This window comes from Lissotriton helveticus, chromosome 10 (assembly GCF_964261635.1).
Source record: "Lissotriton helveticus chromosome 10, aLisHel1.1, whole genome shotgun sequence".
Classification (NCBI taxonomy): domain Eukaryota; kingdom Metazoa; phylum Chordata; class Amphibia; order Caudata; family Salamandridae; genus Lissotriton; species Lissotriton helveticus.
This window is the reverse complement of record NC_136071.1, coordinates 27773483-27796274: the sequence shown is the minus strand read 5'-3', so window position 1 is coordinate 27796274 and position 22792 is coordinate 27773483. Positions and strand designations below refer to the sequence as shown.

The following is a 22792-nucleotide window of genomic DNA, read 5'->3' as shown; positions in this document are numbered from 1 at the left end:
CAAGGGTTGAGCACTACTACTACTAAAGTCTATTGACTGATAAGATCCGTGTTGGGGCCCCCACACATCCTGTAGGCTCGTGCCGGGTCCCTCGAGGGATATAGAGAGCGACCTGGAATACAGAAATGCGTTGATTCTTCCTTTTACAAATGATCATTTAATGGCAGTTTCTTGCCCGTTAAGCTCCTGAGTTCTTCATATTTTTCTGAGTCTGGTACTGCGCTGTGCTGCTAGCTGCCTGGTTCGGCCTCACCCCCTGTTGGATCTCCCTTGTCAACCTGCTAGAGGTGCGCCTTGCAGGGGGTTCGGACGGCAGCTGAAAATGCTGTGGAACTGGAAACCTTTTCCCTCTCTTTATATCTGGAGGCCCGCTGGTTGCCGTCTGTTGGGGACTCAGTACAGGTGTGGCCCATGTGAGCAGAGAGGTAAGGGGGCATGGGTTCAGACTCCGCTGTGCTGCACGCGGCAGAGAGCAGGGAGGGGAGCAGCGTTTTTGTTGTGGGCAGAGTGTGTCTCTTATTTGTTTGGTGCTTATTTTAGGCTTTATTGCTGGTTTTGTGAAAAGTTGACGTAATGGCAGTTGTTTTGCCTAGGCAGCAAGTGGTGCTATGGTGTACCTTTTGGGGATTTTTACATGGCACCGCCATATTACAGTTCTGAATCCCCTGCTATGTTATGAATTGTTTAATTCTTCTATTGTGCATTAATTGACAAACACACGCACCTCTATTAATACCATATTACTGGTAATTACGTTAGTCATGTTAAACGTTTCATTGCCAGAACTTTGCTTGCCCATACATATAGCTGCACTGTACAACTGCATATGTCCAGATACTTTGAGCTGCTCAATTGTTAAGACTTTTTGGAAGCTGTTCTCCATATGATTGCATTCCATTGGATCCTTCAGACCTTTCGGGGGTCTCAAGGGGTGTGTATTCAGTGGCACAAAACCAGGGGCAGCAATAAAGCTTTCTCACACCCCTCTGCTTCACTCAAATCACCTGAATCTGGAGCCTTACTTCAGCGACACACAGCCTCCAAGCAGCACACCCATGTATGTAGCCTTCTCACACCTCCTCCTTCCCTCACAACCCCTGAACCTGGGGCCTGGCTACAGCAACACACAACCTCCAGGCAGCCCCCCCCCCAAATAAGGACACTAGTTAAGTGCCGTTCAATTTCTGGTGCTTTGTCGCAGTTTGTTTAGAGTTTCTCTTTGCACACATTAGTGTAATTTCTGCTTTTTATATGGTTCCCCCGTCTTCAATGTTTGATTTTACTTGGAAGAAAGTGTCACTCGTAGTCGTTGAATGTCACTCATAATTACACTGAAATTTTGAAAATGTCACACATAGGCAATCTGAAACCTTGGCAGCTATTGGAGTGCATGAGTTTTTAGCCTTATCATTTACAGTGCATCTCAGGTTAGTACATAGTTGCCACGTTTTTTTCCCCGTTTTTTTTACAGTTTTATATAGCGTGAACTGCACCCGAAGGTTTCGGAGCACTTTACATGAACACCAGTTACATTACACAAGGACCATGCGTAATATGCTGCTCCAGTCCACAGTTTTTCTTTGAATTCTGGGAATTGTAGTAATCTTTTATAGGTTGAATGAACAAGACTGCAAGCCACAGAATTCAAAGAAAGAAAAGGCCTGCTAGTATCATGAAATTTAGCTTTAGTGTCCTCCCTATCGCACTAAAATGCTGTCATGCCTAATTAGCTAATTCACTAATATGCATGGTGACTCACAAAGCACTGCAGCAGCTCTCGGAGTTGCACAGTGGGGGTTAGCACTGGCAGCCAGACCACCATAAAGTCATGCCAAATAGTACTGCCAAGTTTCCCAGGTCCATGTGTGATGTGCTGCTCCAGTCCAGGGTTTTTAGGTCGAGCCTGGGAATAGAGCATGAATAGAGCATGCCCTGCGAGGCATGCTCTATTCAGGGATGGACTTCAAGCTCCACCCATATTTTTAATTGGCTTCTGATTGTCCTTTGTTAACTGTGGCTTTTTATTGGTCAATAGGCTCAGTAGTCCCTCCTTAGTACCGCTGTATCTAATTTTGTTGCAGGGGTTTCAAATGTGCAGGCACCCTCATGGATATGCCTTTCAGTGGATCGTGCCTATTTGGCGAAACAGCAGTCTCTGTCTTAGAACACTTTGAGAAAAGTCGGGTCACTTGACCCCTGCCAGACAGTTTCCCATCACTTTTGGCCCTTCCTAGTCTATTCCAGAGGGTTAGTGTAGAGTCAATGCCAGGGCCCGCCACCCCCACTGCAGTTACACCAGTCCTTTTGTGGCAGAGGATATGGCAGGCAACACATAGGTCATCAGGGGGAATTATCTTCCCAGTCCCCATTCCTTGATGCATCAACATCCAAGCCACTATAGTTCACACCTAGCGGTGGACAACTGTGCTGTGGGAGGCAGGATCCAACACTTTCTTCCACGGTTTCAATCTATCACATCCGACGGATGGGTCCTCCAGATCGTTCTGCAGGGCTGCGCCCTTCCGTTGCTTTCCAACCAGCCACAGCAGACTCTCCCAACGTGGAGGCTCTCCGAGGAGCACCTATCCGTTTTACTGAGGGAGGTGTAAACTCGTCTGAGTAAGGCCATTGAGAAGGTTCTCGACTCAGATTTAGGGACCAGTTGTAATTCGAGCATTTTCCTCATCCCAAAAAAGGATGAAGGATTCTTACTATTTTGGATCTTCGCCCGCTGAATGTCTTCCTGCAGAAGGACATATTGAAAATGCTCACAATGACCAGTTTCTGTCTGGCCTCGAGCCAGGTAACTGGATGGTAGCCTTGGACATGCAGGATGCATACTTTCATGTGCTTGCTCTGCAGCCCCACAGACGTTACCTGCATTTCAAGGTTTGCTATGAGTATTTTTTGTTTGTTGTGCTCCCTTTCGGCGTTATCAGTGCCCCTCATGTGTTTATTAAAATAGTGGCGGGGGTACCTGGCCATCTTCATAGGTTCAGACATCAATGGAGGTCTCATTCAATAAGCCAAAGTCACATGTGACTCCTTTTCAGAGACTTCCTTTTATACGTGTTGACTTGGACTCAGTACAGTGAAGGTTCTTTCCTCCATCGCTATGAGTTCTGTAGATTTAGGATATGACTCTGATGTTTCAGCTTTGGTCTTGGCCTCGGTGCGAACAGCTCTGAGTCTTATATGCCCGTTAACCACATGCATCCTACTTGTCTACGTCAACAGGTGGCATACGCAGGGCCTGCAGTGGGCCCTGAAGTCTAAGTGGGCCCATCAGCAAGGAAACAGGTCAGATTTCTTCCAAGTCTCAGAGGAGACTGCACAAGATCTACAGTGGTGGCTGCTCTAACAAGACAGCGGCAAGCTCATCTCTCTCCCCCACCCAAAGCTGACAGTGGTGACAGATTCACTGCTGGGTTTGGGGAAGGGGCCATCTGGGAGAGGGGGAGATCAGAGGGCTCTGATCTCCAGCAGAAACCCAGCGCCATGTCAACCTGTTGGATTTGCAGGCCATTTGTCTGGCTTGAAAGCCTTCCTACTGTCCATCAAGGGGAGGCTGGTACAGGGTCACAAAAATAATACCACTGCCATGAGGCACCGCAACAAGCAGAAGGCTCTATACCTTTGGAGGTGGTTGGAACATCAGAGCATCTTCCTAAGCGCAAAACATCTGGTGGGATCATTGAATGCCAGGGCAGATGAGCATAGCTGGCAGACCCTGGCAGATCACGAATGGCTGCTGCACCCAGAGGTGGAAGTGTCCAAATGTAGTAAATCTGTTCCACCCATTTAGTCTCCCAAGAGAATTCTCTTTAAATTACCAATTTTTTGAACTTTTAGTGCGAGTCTTACTACCTGAGTCTCAGTTATGGTAAAGCCATGGTAATTGGACGGAGCACGCTAACCACCAGTGTCCACATTTGAAGACAAGGCGAATGTTGCACAACTAGGATAATAGGCCCTGGACTGTTTACACACATGCATACGCCAGTGGGATGTGAAACTACTATCTTGCGCAACCCATCTGTGAACTATGAATGCCAACTATGAATGCCAACTCACTTTATAAGGCCTACCCTAGGTCAGCACCAATCCCTAAAGAGTTCCTTCTGTGACAAGACAGGTAGCTTGTCACAGAGGGAACTCTTCAGGTATTGGTGCTGACCTAGGGCAGGCCTTATAAAGTGAGTTGTCATTCATAGTGTAGGTCTGTAGTGCTTAATAAAGGTCTGAGGTGCTACCATAGTGTAAAACGTTAGGTAAAATCTGCCCTACAGTGTGGCACTATTATGGCCTGCATTATCCAGCGAGGTATCAATCTGAGGATAAACATTCACCCCAAGTGTAAAAGTGAAGTCCCAAACACCTCACATATTATGACACTAAGATTTGTCATATTTCCCTGGCTCAGCTCAGAATCAGATTCATGGCCTTTCTCCCCCCTTACTCAGCCAAGTTAGTTACTCTTTTCCCAGCAGATGGATTAAAGACCTTCCCACAATTGACAGCGCTTGACCCAGATCCTGGGAAAGGAAGGGATGGGGAGGAAATCTGCATCTGTTTATTAGCTTGTCAGACTACACCTGAGCAGGGGCGGCACAGGCCCATTGCAACAGAGAAGGCCCAGACCTCTTTCACACACACAAGAGGAGCTTACATTTGTAGTTTTAGTGAAATGAGGTCAGGCAGCTGCGTCATCAAGCTTCGGAGCGGAGGTTCTCAGGGACGCTCTTTCGACAGACAATTTGAAGTTGCCATATTGGATTTTCCCAGAATGCTGTGCAGGAGGGTTGGGACAAGGATGGATTGATGAAGTGGCTGTGCTCATTTTCATTCTTCCAAAATGTGATCATTATTTATTTTCAGATTCATCCTTTGTGGCATTGTTAGTCGTTTGCATCACGTTTCCTCATTACAACACGCATAGGAAAGTTTGTTTTTATTGTTTTTTTGTGTAAAAAGTGCTTGCAGCGTGCTTTTAACATAAAAGAGAATTTCAAGAAATTGCACACACATATGAAAATCCTTAAAACAAATTGAGTCACATTTAGTCAAAGTTACTGCTATTGTGTCGCTTACTTTGTGCCACATGGCACAATTTAGCCACTATTATCGTAATACTGCAGTCTCAGTGTCTCATTGCTGTTGAGCATCAGCAAACAAGCTTTTTTTTCTTGTTGCTGCTGCTGTATAGCACTAGCAAAAAAAGTAGACAGACAATAGTTCTGAATTGGCAAATCCAAAAAGTGAGACTTATTGGCTTTGCCAATGCTTTTCTTAAGCTTCGATGGAGCCACTGTGGTCTTGTTCGAGTCTCGGTTCATGCGCAGAGCCCTTATTTAAAAATGTGCTTCTTTGTGCTCTTCTAGGACCATAAGAGATCTTGTTGACATCAATGTCCTCGTATGCCCTGAAAGATATTTCATCTTGAACTTTCGACGCTGTAGTAACAGAGTAAGCCCTCCTGGGATCACAACAGTTACGTATAGTTCATTTACACTTAAAATGCTGACAAGCCGATCAACTTTCTTCATCGTGATCTCAAGGAAAGCACAGATTTCAAACCTGATCGCAATTGGATTGCACCTACTTCAGTTGACTGAGAACAGAATCAAAATGGTTTATTTTCCACCCCCACACTCGAAAGTGTCATTCTCATGCTCTCTGGAAGATGAGCATGCAGGATTTGTAAAGTGTCCACTCTTCGAGCTGGTGTTTTCCCATGCCAGATGTGTAGTAGAGGTCCTCAAAGCCGTTTGGGACCATCTGCATTTGTTTCTAGCAAATAAAATGTTGATTTTCTTTTTGTAATACAGTTTCAAAGATACATCACCAAAATGTAGGTAGCAATTCAATTGCAGGAAATTAATAATCTAAATTGGAGTCTTTGTGCTAAAGCATTGTGAGGTTTGGGTATGTGATCATGGGTCATTCCTAAAAGCAAAAGTCTTTGGAGTAAGCAAGTTGAAATATTCAGAACCCTACAAAAGATGGCTGGGTAATGGGTAACATTTGATCTTCAATTGATCCTAACAATGGTTTAAGTTATCAATATCAATTCTCACAAACATTCAATAACAATGCATTATTGAAACGGGAAAAGGAGAAGAAAAGAAAACCCCTATAAAAAATATTAGAAAAATATATAAATTGTATTCAATACATAGTTAAAAAACAATCTGAGACAATGCGCTCAGAAACATACACAGGTACATAAAGAAATTAATATACAATACACAACCAGACAAGTGGCAAACAGAAGGAATTACACAGCAAGGGGAGTTCAGGACAAAACTGAAACAACAACACGTTAGACGATGCGTCCTTCGTTAGTTATGGCCACATATGCGTCAACGGCGTTTCGACCTTTGTATAATTACACAGTCATCATCAGGACAAAATACTTTTCAAACTGAGCGTCCAAACAATCTGTTTAGAGGGGGTACTGCAACCCCAGATGATTTCACAGATTTCGGTGGTATACTGCATATATACCGAATGACCAAAAGATTCAAGTTTTTTAAAAGGATGCCAGATATCCAATCGTTCTCAACCAGAAGTTGCAGCGCATATAACTTACATTGCTCAAAGCATCTCCTCCATCGCTCAATTTGAAAAGTATTTTGTCCTGATGATGACCGTGTAATTATACAAAGGTCGAAACGCCGTAGACGCATATGTGGCCATAACTAACGAAGGACGCATCGTCTTGCTTGTTGTTGTTTCAGTTTGGTCCTGAACTCCCCTTGCTGTGTAATTCCTTCTGTTTGCCACTTGTCTGGTTGTGTATTGTATATTAATTTCTTTATGTACCAGTGTATGTTTCTTAGCGCATTATCTCAGATTTTGTTTTTAAGTATGTATTGAATAAAATTTTAATATTTTTCTAATATTTTTTATAGGTTTTCTTTTCCTCTTCTTTTTTCTCTCTTTTTTCTGTTTCATTAAAGCATTGTTATTGAATGTTTGTGAAAATTGATATTGATAACTTGAGCAGTTGTTAGTACAAATTATTGATTGCCCCTGTTGTTGTTAATGAACATTTGATCTACAGCCACACCGGATGCAAATATTCAAACAGCATGAATGTAAATGGAAATCATTTATATAGTAAATGATTATCGATGTTTATCCTAAAAATGGGGCATAGATACAACATTCCACATTTACTGTCACTCACCTATTATTATTCATCTGCTTCTGTTTTCAACTTGGAAGGTAGACAAACTCAGCATACGGCGGACACAACAAATGAAAGCTTGCAGTATTCTTTCCACAATGTTTTTATTTGTACTATTGTGGTTAAATACACAGTAAATGGACAACATCCACTTGTCACTTTCATCTGGGGACAATGCAGGGGCCAACACACAAACCAAGAAATCAGAGGGGGCAAAGGCAGGACAGGACAAAGTACAGAGCAGATTTCCAGTATACAAGGTGTAAATAACCCCAAGAGATAACATAGAATATTAGTTTAACACCCACCGGTCTTGGGACAGAGTGTTGTTCCCCCCAGTGTGAGTTTCACATGACCCAGCTTGGGAACCATAACTCAGTGCGGCAAGCCTAACGAAACAGCCCCCACATCTCTTAAATCTAAGTACACATGCAACTCCAGTGTTCACAGAGTTACCTTGCTAAGGACAGACATTTTTCCAAAATAAGAGCCCATTTTTATTGTACCTATTTTTTTTCCATTTATACCACTGTCTATTTGTTTTTGTTTTTTTGTTGCGGGAATTGGCAGAAAAACAATTAAATGTTATTAACTGTTAGATGAATAAAAAAATCTTTCCTGTCCAGCCCTTTGTGAAAGTTAAGTGTTGTAAATGGAATTACCAATCAAAATTTTGTCATAAATGAAAAGAAAAACACAAATACAAAACAGAAAGACATTTTGGAAAAATAAAGTGATGGAGATGAAATATATTTTTCAGTTGAATTATTGGCAACCCGCCTGCTGCCTTAATAAAAAAAGAAAACGTAACTTACCTATAACCAACTATTTGCAACTTGTTGTGTTGCAGATTCACATTATGTGCATTTTCCCCACAACTAGTGGTTGGAACTACTACTTAATCTTATCAAAGTAAAAATCTTTAGGAGTGGACATGGGAGTGTCCGAGTGCAGTCCGGCGCATGATGCAAGGCTACAGAGGCCTCTCTCACCATACCAAGGTTAGATTATATTTTTTTGCCATTTGGTTCAGTACCGGTAATATACGTCTGTTGATTTTCTTTCTTTTCTCTCGGGTTGTGTGCTACAGAGTAGTCAATGAAAAACACAAGCGCCCTCTCACATCCATGGTGGCAAAGAGTATTTACGCCTTACTAAACACCATTGCAGGCTTTGCAATGGTTTCCATACTTCTTTCCCAAAAAAGTCCTACATGCTTTACTTGCAGCCTCACTGGTGCAAATACTCTGCACGAGCCTGCAGCCATTGGTTAAATCATTGCCTTGTTACAGGCCATGGGTATAGATAAGCCTAACACTTCGCTTGGAGACTGGACTTCCTCCATGTGGTTCGTCTCCTGCGTCCTGCGTAGCTCGAGACTGTTATATGTTTTGATTAGTTTCGGTCTTTGCTCCACCGTTATATTTCACATCTGGCCTGCCGCTGCTCTATTTCTTCTTGGATGGCGCAGTTGTGCTACTGACCTAGTTTAGACATTAATCTATGACTTGCATCCACATCCGATTAGATAGTTCCCCGACGGGTCTTCTCCACTTTTCTTAGCTGGTTCCTTGCTCCTAATTAGCATGATAGGATCTTCAGCAGCCCAGCTCCAGAGCAAGGACTTCTTGAGTCTCAGACCAAATAAAAAAAATAGTTTAGGGTCCACCATGTAATTTAGTCAGCCCTTTGTGGAAACGCCAGCCATAGACCTGTAACGTTGATACCAACTCCTTCCACGTGAAGTGGAAGTCACGGTCTTAGATTTGTCCATCTCAGGTCTCGCCAGCCTCTGCACCAAGTCTCATCTAGGTGCCTGGTCTTCTTTTAAAATCTGCTGCGCGACCACGCAATATTAACACATTTGAATATTAATGTATATTTTGATGGATTACTTCTAATGGGATTACAGATGTATAATAAAAAAGTATTTTGACTGACTGACTTGAATCTTTTAGGCAATGAGTTTTATCTCATGGACAGTAACAAGTAAATGTGAATCACCTTTTAGAGGATTTTTACATGCTCCTCTTTTCCTTCGAATTTTCTCCATCTATACAACTTCTGGGACACTCTCTCACCAGTTTAGTGTTGCAGTATGTGACAAATGAGGAATGCACTGGAGGGCATCAGGTGTTTTATTATTTATGGGTGATGTAACATTCCCCAGACATGTTCCAAAATCAACTTATTGGGTTATTCCATTTCCAAGAGCACCGAATACAGGAAAATCCGTCTCCCATGAGCACCTGATATGGACACATTTCATTCCCAATACCAATGTTTACAGAAAAATCCCCTTCCAAGAGATACGGCTACATTCCACTTCCAGAATACTTTCACGAGCTAGGATTTTCTTCCACTTCTAGAAGTCACTCGTACATTCCCTTAGAAGAGCTACTTTTACATTTCCTGTCAAGAGCACTCTTCCATTCAATTCCAAGAGTGAGTCTGACATATGCTGAGAAGGCACCTCTTACATTCAACTTCCAAAAGAGTCTCACATTCCCTGCCAGGAGCAACCCTTGCATTCCACTTCCAAGAGCGACTCTTACATTCCCTGCTAACGGCAACTCTTATATTCCACTTCCAAGAGTAACTCTTTCATTGCACTTCAGAAAGTTACTCTTATATTCCACTTCCAAGAGTAACTCTTACATTATACTTTATAAAGTAACTCTTATATTCCACTTCCAAGAATAACTCTTACATTGCATTTCAGAAAGCGAGTCTTGCATTCCCTACCAACACCAAATCATGCATTCAATTTTAAAGAACTGCTCTTACATTCCACTCCAAGAACTACTTTTACATTTCACTCCCAGAGCAACTTTTACACTCCAATGTCAAATATCAATTCTCCCTTTTTATTTCCCAAAATAGCTCTTACATTCTCTTTCAAAATCATATTCTACATTCCATGCCCAAAAGCAATTTTCATATTAGATTCCCTGATAAATCAACCTTCGGTTTCAAAGAGCAGCTCTTCCATTTTACTTCCAAGAGTGAAATTCTTACACTCTTCCAACTCTTATTTTCCATTTAAAAAAGTGACTCTTACATTTGTTTCCAAGAGAAACCCCTTTCCAAGATCAACTCTCAAATTGCCTTCAAAGAGCCAGTCACACTTTTAACTTCCAAGACTTACATTTTATTTCAAGAGAGACTCCCCTTCTAAGAACAACTCTCAAATTAAACTTCTAAGAGCAACAATCATATTTAACTTCCAAGAGTAACTCTTACAGTTTCTTCAAAGAGAAAGTCTTACTTTTACCGTACATTCCATTCAAGGAGAAATTCCCCTTCCTAGAACAACTCTCACATTTAATTCTCAAGAGTAAATCTTACATTGTCTTCAAAGAGCATCTCTCACTTTTAATGTCCAAGACTCTTACATCTTATTTCAGGGGAAACTCCCCCTCCGATAGCATCTCTCACATTTAACTTCCAAGAGTAACTCTTGTCTTCAAAGAGTAACGCTCATATTTAAATTCCAAGAGTAACTTTTACAAGATCTTCAAAAAGCAAAAGCAACTCTCACATTTAACTTACAAGAGTAACTCATACATAATCTTCAAAGAGCAGCTCTCACATTTAACTTACAAGAGTAATTTGTACATTCCACTGAAGCAAATCTTACATTCCACTTCCAAGAGCCACTTTTGCATTTCAAATCCAAGAGGATCTCTTATATTGCCTTCTAGGAGCAACGTATGAAAACATTTTAATTTTAAAGGACAGTTATTACAGCATTTCCTTCCCAGAAGCAATTAGTATAAGCATCTGCAATTCCAAGAGTGTTATTAGAATATAGTCCACCCAATAACAATGTGTAGGTTCCTTCTCCACCCTAGATTGACTTCTGTTATCATTATAGTAACTCTCCCACCCATTACTGATTTTTGGGGATATTTCTGCAAAAAAGCAACTTACTGGATTACTCTCAAATCAAGAGAGATTTATGAGAACATTTTCAAACCAAGGGAAACTCACGGTTGTATTATCACCTGAAAGTGAATTAGGGTATTGTCCGCAGAGAGCAACTTCTGGGAATAGACTTTACCCAATAGTGACATTTGGCAAGATTTCCTTAACAAGAGCATCTGGTGAGGGATCAATCTCTGCACATAAATGGCTGATATTTGCTCAATTACCTTCCAAGAGAGGACAACATTGGAACTTTCCACTTTTATGATCAATTAGTATCCAGCATGCTCCTTCCTGAAACATTTGTTTGATTATCCACTTCAAGAGAAACCAATAGAGCATTTTTTGTAAAACCGATGCGTAGGAATATACCTTTTAACCCCTTTGACGCTGATGACGAGCTTAGCTCGTCATGAGGTACGCCTGTCGTATGCTGATGACGAGCTGAGCTCGTCATGCAACGCGGGTTTTAAAAAAACGCAGCGCACAGCGGGAAAACCGCTAGCGCGCATGCGGTTAAAAGAAGTGACTATCACTAAAACTTTCCGAATCCATTGGCGAATGTTATGGTGCATTCTACTTCCAATCGGCCATACCTTCTGATGATTTTTCCATACGCATTGCAATCAATGTTCAACCTGATATTTGTTTAGTATCTTTTCGTGAGGTGTGCCTTCTTGTAGGGGCACGGAAAAGATCTGGAAGTACTCTATACCAGTATGTTAGTGCTACAGGAATCAGCCAAAATTATTCCCTAGGACTACGAGACTACTTGTTCTCTGCCACGTGTCCCTGCGCAATCATCACAACCCGCAACCTCTATAAAAAAAACAACAATGATGATTTTAATGACACAAACTACTTAAACAAAGCACAGCAACTTCTTGGACAGTATTCAACCCTTCGCACTGCCAAGTATGTCAAAACCGTCAGAGCACTTGCTGAGATCTCAGAAACCTTGCCCACCTCCAGATTGGGTAGTTTTACTAATGTACTGAATATGAGCCTTTAGGGAGCCCGGACAGGGTCCTCATCAGGTTCAGATCCTCTTGCAACACAAGTTCTGTCATGAACTACTCCACCCTTCTTCCTCTTTTGTCTGGTGCTCGCCTCTTATAAGGAGATATCAGGAGCCCAGCCTTATTGCTGAAGGTCCTATGGTCATTTCATAAAGCACCCCCAGAAGCTGAAGGGAGCACCCAGACTGCACCCATGAGAAATGGGGAGCACTGACCCTATGAACCATCACTACCCAGTGCCATCTCAACCAATGAGAAGACTGGTATTGCTACACCTGTCAATTTCATAAGCAAGCAACAATGTCCTCAGACAGCAGTGAATCTGTAATCAACACTACGGCTATCCATCTAAGGGAAGGCCTGCCATTGCTCAAAGCTCTAGTTGCTGTATGTAAATGTTTTTTTACATTTTTTTGTCATTACAGAGTAAGCCTCTTGTGGGTTCAAAATATCCCTTGTCTGAACTTTATTAAGTTGGCCGCTAAGCAAGAAACAGCTTCATGATCAGGCACAACTCATAGTTGCCTTCTGCAAGCATAAATGCATGTGTGGCATGGCAGACATCCTTTGTAATAGCCTCAAAATGATAGCGTGACCCAACACGTTGCTCTCATGACCTATCACACCTATTGCATCTCCCAAGCAACAGGATTGTCTAAGGACCAATAGTGGCTTTCATGAAGCAATCCGCACTAAGTGGATTCTGCTACCGGTATACCCTCCCGGAGGAGAAGTAAAAGTGCAAGACAGGGCAGTAGGTGGGCAATGAGATGCTTAAGATGTTTCCTACGCCTCTCGTCCTAGTTGCAGAGCTAACTGCAAATGCAAAACCTGAAAAAGAAACAAAAGACTAAGAGGAAAACAGGTTGTAATATTCCGAACACAAAACTACATAGCAGCACCGCATGAGAATCTATAACACACATTCTGCAAACGCACCGTCACCAATGGTGCTAACTAGTCGATGCTCACGGAGTACAGAAGTTTTATAGCTACTGTAGCACTGGGGCAGGGCACACAGTGCCAGAGGGATACACAGTACCAGAGGGACACACAAACATCTCCGCCATTAGGACATTCTTTAACCCTAGTGTCGATTCCAAACCGAGACAGATGTGCAGAAACAGGCCAGTTAATAGGACCTGTGTCAGTGAATGACATAGCACCTGGTCCCTGGCCTGATGTGAGTCACTGCGCAGAACCTTCTTTTAATTATTTATTTTTTTTGCACGAAAGAAATAAATACAGCATAATTACCAAGTTAAAAAAAATGACACCCCCCTCCCCTCCAATGACATGAAATATAGAAACTGACGTGAAGGATGAAAGGGTGAACGGGGGGGGGGGGGAGAGAAGGCAACACAAAGAAGGAAGGAGAGGAGCAGTAGAAGGTTAGCTCAGAGTGGAATGGTTATTTTCTGTAAGTGGTAGACAGTATATACGTAAATATTTGTATACGGCCCTTCCAGCAGCCTGTGGTTATGTGGTCTGGAATGAGAAAGGACAGGCCAAGAGAGGATAAAAGGGGTTTACGGGATTACAGACGTCGTCATCATAAGTTATGGGAAGCAGCAGCTCTAGATCCGGGGTGAGTAGGTGGGTGGTGGTGGTAGAGCGGGGGCCGGAGGAGGTCCCGCTCTCCTGCCTCACTGCTCGTCTTCCCCAAAGACGTCGTTCTGTTTGCGCTTCATGTTCTCAAAATCAAAGTCCGTGCCGGTCATTCGCTTGTAGATGTCCTTGATGTCGTTGCAGGTGGTCTCGAAGTGGGTGGTGGCATCATACGAGCGAGAGCAGAAAACCTGCAGAGTGGGGGAGGTTGACAGAGAAAGAGAGAGGCGTTGGAGGCAGGCAACATGGTGGAGGTGGTGCTTAGAGGAAAGCCCCTTGATAGGACTTTGCAAGAATGAGTTAGATGAACATGTTACACACCTGTACAGCTGGATCTCAATCCGCGTTTTATTCACATCAGTATGGTATTAGAATAATCTACTAATGCCAGGTGGACATGCTTCTGGGCGCCTACAATGTCGCCCTGTTGATGCTGGGCATCACAAGTCTGGAAGCATACTCGCCTGAAGTCTAAGATGGAGTAAAAACTGATACACTGCTTTTGCTTGTCGACGCAGGAAAGGGAAAATAGCGCAACATGGGACAACTTATGGAACTAAACTGTACAACACTCCGTTGCTTTGTAGCGAGGTTTACAGTACATATGACCCCAGACATACACATCCCCAACAGCACAGACCTTTCCAGTCATCAGGATCTGCTCTGGCAGTGGACGCCTACAAAGAAGAGTAGCGCTTAAACGTCCGAGTAACAATGACTGCTGTAACCTGCCGGCAACCTCCAAATCAATAACTAAGGTGAGCCTTGTCTCCACGTCCTTTTTGTATTCTCTGCAGCTTTCTATACAATTGTTCACAAAGTCATACATAATGTTATTTTTCTCCCACCTTGGCATCTCCTAAGAAGTCCTCAATTGGTTCACCTAATTCTTGACAAACTACACAGATACGTCCAAATAGGCACCTCAGACACCTCCTCCCGCACACCTATTCATTAAGACAACATGAGGAATCCCAAAAGCCTACATTCTTGCTCCTTTGCAATTTCACGAAATCCTGCCACTTACACTCAGTTCTTTACAAAGAAAATTAATGTAATGAGAGTATTTAAACGAAAATCTGAGAAATAACAAATCAAAGTAATGCATTTCATCAACATTTGAATAAACTCCAATCAAAAGTCAAAGAAAGTGTTAGAAACAAGGTCTGGATTTGGTGTAGATCTAGGACAAAGGTTAAAGTCAGAGTTAAGCTTAGACTAAAGAAGGTAAAGGAAACGATTAAGTGAGGTCACAGTAAAGGGCTAGGGATGAAGTTGTTAGAGCAAGGGCCTGGGTTTAGGCTAATAGTAAAAGGCAGGTCTTTGGACGGGAATGAGTTAGTGTTAGGGACAGGGTAACACTGGGTCTATGGTCAGTCAGGCCTAGAGTCAGAGTAATAAATAGGGTTAGGGTTGGGAGCAAGGTTTGTGTTGGCACAGGTTAAGGTGGTGTTAGAATGTGGATGCGATTAAAACTTAGTAGAGGTTCAGGTGCAGTTTTCAGGTATTTCTAACACATGTTATGAAAAAAGACATTTGAATAGAAGGGGGGAATAATTGAAGATCAACTTTATCTTTCAATTAAAATGTTTCCAAACAAATGTGTTTAATTGAAGTTTCCATTTCGATGTAAGATACAGCAAAAGCTTGGACACAGCCAACACGTTTCGTACCAAAACATTGGGTCTTCTTCGGGGCACACGTGTCTGAGGCGTTGGCTGTGTCCTTGTACGTGCTTTTAAAGTTGAAATAAAGAATGAACTTCTTCATTACCTGTATTTTGAGAGGTCTATATCTATTGATTTGAAATCAATGTAACTCTTATTTGTGACTCTCATTTGAGGTTTCAAGTTCAGGTCTTTGCTGGACTCTTGTTTTATACGATTATAGGAGTGCTTCTCCCCCCGGTTTGTTATTAGTAGAAAAACAATTGCTGCACCATGCGTAGCAGAAGCATATGCTACAGAGATATGCTTTACAAATTTGAAGTTCTAATCTTTTAAAGATAGTCCCATGGAGCTGTCTTGAAGTCATATGTGTTTAATGGTAGAACACAGGCAAAGAAGTATGCTGCTTTAAATAAAACTCCAACAATCTCTTGACAGTAACTTCTGGTGTATCATATCTGTGTGGGAGCCGGTCAACTCTCGTCCACAAACAAAAACATGAATCTCACTAACTCTTCAAGCACAAGTCATGTCAAGAGTGAAAAATACCTTCAAAGAAACCAACTGTGTGTCAGCTTTGTACAGGAGCTTGAAAGCAGGATATCTGTGTTCAATGATGAGCACACAGCGGTCGCATACAAAGACATTTAAATCTTGGAAGAAACATCCTTTTCCATCACCCAGTGAGCGCCTCTTTAAACAACAGTTTCTGTTGGCTGAAAAGTCTAATAAAAGTATCTTTGAAGAAAACTATATGCCTGCCTCAGTAATGTACAATGAAGCATGGCACAGCATCTTAACTGCAGAAGGATGAGGTTTTAAATTCCTGATTTACATCACAGGTAAAACTGCTTCCTCTTTAAGAACCACTCGCCTTGGAGAAGGGCTTTTCACTTTCACAAGTTTTCCGAGCACTAGTGCAGGGATAAGGTAGCTATGTTGTCTCTCCAGGTGAGACCAGTTTGTGGGACTCCTCATAGTTCACTTGCCTCTCATGAGGTCCTGGCGAGGGATAAAAAAAAGTTGACATTCCATATGTGTCTGCTCCACATCTGCCCTAGGAGGCCCACAGTGCCCTAGTAGTGCTTGCATTTGTGCATGCCACCACAGGAAGAGTAATTGACTGCTACCCTTAGAAGGGGCGATTGTGCAGTGTTTCCTGAGCACCATCTATCCGTTTCCTGGCCTGAGACCATGTCAGGCAGAATTGTCTATAGACACCCCTATGGAAACTACAGAATGGTCCGTCCCAGAGCCTGCTGCTGAATTCTGCAATAACACATGCACCACCTTCCTTAACATTTTATTATTTCTGTCCAGCATATATGTGGACTTGTACTGTCTGAAGCATTGGTTGGAGTTTCTGTAGATTTCTAATATGTTGGCTAAAGGAAAGAGAAACTGTGTTCTAGACACAGGAGGACTGCTCTGGATGGCATGAGGCAAGACACAGTAATCCATGGGCCGTAATAATTTGCTAGCAGTTTAAATGAATACCACTGGAAAGTTATGTAGTGTCATCCAATAGGTCTCTGTGTTATCCAGGATGTGTTGTAAATTGGAGAAGGGAAACATCACTTACAACGCAACTTTTACCACGCGATGCTTTTACATCGCAACTTTTACAACGCAAACCATTACAACGCATTGCGCTGGTGGGCGCTCTAGGATAGGGAATATATTTAATTTACTATCCAACACCTTCCCTACTATCCACAGGGACTGGAGTTGGAATAGTAAATTAAATAATTCACTATCCAGCGCCCCAAAGCACTATGCGTTGTAATGGTATGCGTTGTAAAACTTGCGATGTAAAAGCATGCGTGGTAAAAGCATGCGTTGTAATGTCGTACATCCATTGGAGAAAGGTGGCCTGCTGGTCTTGCTGCCTGCTAGGGTGACTGCCGTGGCCCAGTCGCAGCAAGATTTGTTCAGCTCTTTATGTCTAATGAATGTCACTGTCCATAAGCAATGAAAAGTGATGAAGGGTGTAATAGAACGGGTTTCTTGCAGCTAAGGTGCCACTTCTCTTCTGGATTCATGCATAGGCAGACTGCTCTCTTCGCTCACACATGGTGCCGTGATGCACAACACTGGGGCGCCCAAGAGCGTGTGCTTTAAAATCACTCTGACCGCACACCTACTATCATGGGTGTGTCCCTGTGACTGATGGATTTAGAAGAATTTAAATAAAGGATCAGAGGATGGATAAAATGTGACAGACACACTTATTCTCCACTCTACTGATCTCTCAGACAGTGCAGACCCTACAAGGTTGGAAGAATACTCTTTAACACCGAGCTATTTACCTGGCTTTCGGAGCCGTCATCCGTTGATTCAAACATGTCGCTGATTGCGATGAACCTGCAATGAGAAGACAATACATTTGGGCAATGTACCATGGTTTGTAAGCATGAAAAACAAAAACAAAGAAATAAGGAAGGAAAGAGAGAGAGAGAGAAAGACAGGTGAGCAGAAGGGCATTCGTAGACCCCACCACAGCACAGGCCACGCACGGGACAACTTCAAAAAGAACAATTGATGGACAGAATGCAGAACACTGTCATACATTCACCCCAGTACAGAGATCTGGGTCGAAATGCATCATTCTTTTGCTCATCATGCCATTCCAGTTCAGACCCAGCCATATGCAAATCAGTCTTGACCCTGCGCCCAATGGGAACAGTCCAGCCCAAACTGCCAGGCCAGGTCCTCCCTGGATTGGAAACAAGCATCCTAAGACCGGTTTCGGGCTTTCACCCCTCATCAGCCAGGATAGGTTGACAAGCCATAGGTGCCCTGTGAACTCCATACAGTTCATGGGGCCTTGGCGTTCCGGTATCTGAACCGTAACATGCCCTGAAGAGACTGGTATGTCTGATGGGAAACCTAGGGTGGTAATCTGAGTAGCTGTTGGCATATCAGCGACATAATAGCAAGCCTGGAGGGAACTAACTAGATAACCCGTGGATAGTGCTTAAATGTACATAGAGTATCTGGGTGGAACTCACTAACCAACATAGATTTCCTGCATCTGCTTACTCCAAGCATGGACGAGAGAAGCAGTGTTGGGGTCCAGCACTTATGTATTCACTTTAGTGAGAGTTCATTGAACTGGTCCAAGCCTGGCTGAGAAGAACCAGATATCCAGTGACACCAAACCCCTTCAAGGACTCTAGTAGACCTCATGTGCTCCAGGGAGTGCAGAAAGCACTTTGCAGAGCTCAGCTCTGTGGAGTACAACACCTCTCAGGAATGGCCAACATCAAGCCATCCAAGGCAGTCTGTAACACCGTCCTGTAGCTTAAGACCACAGGCCTCACTCCTACAGGTCCATAAAGCATGGGCAGTACCCTTACCGGTTCAACTCACCTCAAGGATAAGGGGTGTCGCCTTAGTGAACAATGAGTCTAGCGTTTCTTCTGGCATAAATCCTTACTTTACGGAGACTAGCTAAGGCTCACCTGCTTTTACTCTTGGCCGCTTAGTTACAGAAATGCAAAGGTGAATTAAAAGTACAGCAAAACAATGGCGAGTCAGTGTGATGCGCCTTGTACAACAGGTTCAGTATGCGGTATATCTGATGACCCTAGGACTCTAATAATTTAAACTCTCCCCCCTTTCTCTCTGCATTCTGTAAGCGACTGAGAGAGTTTGTGTCTACACCTCTGCGAATTCTCTATGAGCGGAATAATCAGTCTAACTTTATTAAATAGCCTCAAAGAAGAAAGTAACTCCTCAACAGCCTCTTCCATTCTTACTTCTGGTCGACGGGGTCTAAAAGCTCCAGCGCAGGCTCAATTTCCTTCTCGGGCTCGCTGGTCTCCACAGTCGTGCTGACGATGGCGATGTATTTCCCCTGGGCGGCGACATTATGGGCATAGGAGATCATACACACATAGATGTCTGGCAAGAGAAAGATGTAGACATAAATATAAAGAAAGCACACCCCCACTGCCAGCCCAACACACTACACAGATCATGCCTGAACACACAGTGCCCTTCTGCAAAAATGACGCATCCCAACCAGTGTCCATAACCAACCGTTCATGGTAACCAGCCCACACCCATCTTCTACCAGTAATCTGGCCACAACCTTTTGGACAGGCCAAAGGAGGCAAGAGCTGCCATAACTTCCTGTTCATTCTCTGTGCAGCATAATTGAGCTCAGTACTAGTCTGTGTGTCAGGTTTCACATAGACTCGATACCTCAACCAGGCAGAGGCCAGTGCTGCTTTACTGCCCATCTTTTTTCCAACTATTCGCTCTACCCAAGCAGAGACCTGTTGTGCTTGACTATACAATTTACCAACCCATTGCTCTGCCTCACCCACTTATAAATCAGTTCTGCTTGACTATCCATCTTTTACTAACTGCTCGTTCTTCCCAACCCAAGGAGAAATCTGTTCTGCTTGACTACCCTTGATTTACTAACCATTTGCTCTACCCAACACAAGCAGAAACCACTTTTGCTTGACTACCCATCTTTTACCAGCCATTCACTCTACCCAACCCAAGCAGAAACAAGTTCTGCTCAACTACCTATCTATTACCAACCATTTGATCTACCCAACCCAAGGATAAGTTCTATTAGACTACCCATCTTTTACCAACCACTCACTCTACACAACCAAGGCTGCATAATTACCCATATTTTTCCAAAGGTTCTCTCGATCCAACCCAAGCCCAGTTCTGCTTGACTACCCATCTTTTAACAACTATTCACTCTGGCCAACCCAGGCAAGGACCAGGACTGCTGGACTAGATGTCTGGTAACAACCATTCTCTCTACATAACCAAGCGAGGTCCAGGCCTCTTGATTATCCATCTTGTACCAACCATTCGCTCTAGCGAGCCGAAACCTTAGACCAGCGCTGCTTGACTGCCCATCTGTAACAACGCATTTTCACTACCCAGCACATCACCCAGGGTTTCCTGCTTATACACCCTCTTCAAACTATTCTCTCGACCCGGCACAGCAGAGACCAGCACTGCCAGTGTATTAATCATATTCTAGATAGCTGAGCACACTTCAGCTAACTGATCCTAAAGTGCGCTGGATTACATTAAATCACAGGAACATTCCAAGAAGGTAATGAATAAAGTGAGTGACAAAGGCTCAACTAATTAAGAACTCTGCGACAAACAAAATGAAAGTAAAGAATGTGGCATGGCAGAGACTGAGGTGGCACAATGAAGGGGCAAGTGGCTGCCAGCCTGGTAAGTGTTCATGCTGTGTCATCAGAGTCATTTCATTTTCTCGCAGTTTTGCACTGGTAGCATCGCGGGGCTATTCGTTTTTGGGCTCTTAGGAAAGAGAATGGGTGGAGGGAACATTAGAGGTACACCGGAGAGCTGCCTTACTTATGGCTTTCTGGACATTCCAGAACTGGTTGTCATGTTACCCGTTTCCACCATGTTGACTGGCGGAGGTGTCGGGTGGAGCGGCAGTGGGGTTAGCAGGGTGCATGCTCTTCTTCACTGAGTTCTGGAGGCTTCCTCTCACATGGAGCTTCTCCCAAACACTTTGCTCTTTTACTAACTGAACTGTGCTTCAAGGACTAGACTGAAGGTGGAAAGTTTCAGTCCCAGCTCTTAAGTGCTGCCGAATAATTGAATGGGTTACTGGTTGCACAGCTGCCAACACTCATGAGCTCACATTCAGGGATGTATAGTCTTCTTAGGGCCCTTATTACAAGGAGGGCCCAAGCTTCAAGCCTTGTTGTCTTGGGACTGCTCAAGACTGTGATCTTTCACCTGCCATTGATTCACCCAGAGTTGTTTTTCCTTGGTCTGCTGGCGTTGATTCTCTCTGGCTTGTCATGTTCCTTGTCCATCGACGTTTGTGAAGCGCCTTTGCCTCAGCACCTCCAACTTGCTGGAGTCTTGTTTGATAAGGATGGACCTTGTTCTTTATGTTGCATGACAGCAACTATACAAGTCCCATCTGTGTGGTGTCGTATGCTATCGTCTTTGCCTGGGCATTGATATGCAGCACCTCTGTGATCTACTTGTATTTGGTGCTCCCTCCTGTCTATCTTTTCCGTGAAGACATTGTGGTGGTGGTGGGTTGGTGATGCTGACCAACGTCTGCCATCCATTTCCTTTTATTTGATCTGCAGATGGTTTCAGAAGTTGTGTACGGGAGCAGTCCTAGGGGTGCCTTGGAGGCAGTTCCAGATTGGTTTGAGGGCAGACCTGGTGGTGCTTTGGGGTGCCTTGAGGCTTGCTTAGGAGACATTTCTGGGATCCTTAGAGGGCAGTCCTGGGTTTCTTTTGGAGCAGTTCTAGGAATGATTTGATAGTGGTTCTGGGGTGCTTAGAGGCCCATCCCAAGGTTACTTTGGTGGTAATCCTGGTGAACTTTGGGGCTGTTCTAGGGTTGCTTAGGGGTCTGGGGCCTGCATGTGTGTAAAAAAAAAATATTTAAATGACCAATCGCAAACATATAGTAATAAAGAAACAAAAGATTGGCTTGAAATGGAACAAAGATTGACCTACCAGGGCTGGCACCCAGGTGAACTACTTTTTAAGCGCATTTGCTCACATGTGCAAACAAAATGCCTCACTCATGCTAAACAAAGCCAATGACTGAAATGGGCTGACCCCACTGCCCCATGCAGTATCCTGTGGTGTATGGCAGCAAACGGCAAATGACAGCTGAAAAGACCAATGGAAGAAAAAAAAGAGGGTTGACCCAAACCTCTATGGGTATAGATGTCTAAGTATTTGTATTCTCAATTGTTGGCAAACATGAGACTGGCAAAACAACTAAAGCTGTCTCCAGGCCAGACCTAAAGAGAAGATGCTGTGGTTTGTGTAGCCAAATTGAGGCCAACTCACAATAGAGTGTTGAATACCCAGCACCACCCAGCTATGGTCCCTGACATCAGGCGTGTAGTCCATACACCTCATTACCCTAGTCTCATTACCATGTCTCACTTATGTCTCCCAGTAGGACAGTTCACCTGTGCATCTCACCACACCCCCAGAGCATACAGCTGTCATCCACTCAAAAACCATCCTACCTACTACATGCCTTCATGTGCTGCTAAGCTCCGAATACAGGGGACATCTTCCAGAATACCGGTATCAAGGGGCTGTATGGCTGTAAAGTTAGCGCAAAGTGTCGTCTATGGGTGCCTTTCCACCCTCTGACTCCAGCCCCGCACACAGCATCAGCAGGTGAACAATGCCAGGGGCCACCCTTAGTGTGCTGCTGCCTGTATCTGCTCAGCCTCTAATTTACAACTATCCTTTACTTATCGGAGACCATTACCTATTAACGATTCTCATCAGCTACAGCACAACAGAAACCAGAGCACCTCTTGTGTAAGTTCCCCAGCAACTGCTCTATTGTCTCAACCCAACACAATGGC

The 22792-nt window shown here is 43.6% G+C and overlaps 1 protein-coding gene across 1 annotated transcript in view; it reads right to left on the bottom strand.

Annotated features, from left to right (window-relative positions):
• Positions 1–13341: 13341 nt before the first annotated feature.
• The window catches only part of GDI1 (GDP dissociation inhibitor 1), a 68700-nt gene continuing 59249 nt past the window's right edge, over positions 13342–22792 (bottom strand). The window contains exons 9-11 of the mRNA XM_078664649.1: positions 19175–19319; positions 17723–17777; positions 13342–13937 (exon numbers count right to left, since the gene is read on the bottom strand). Coding sequence (XP_078520775.1) covers positions 13785–13937; positions 17723–17777; positions 19175–19319 — 353 coding nt within the window. The 3' untranslated portion in view covers positions 13342–13784. The remainder of the gene's footprint in view (positions 13938–17722; positions 17778–19174; positions 19320–22792) is intronic.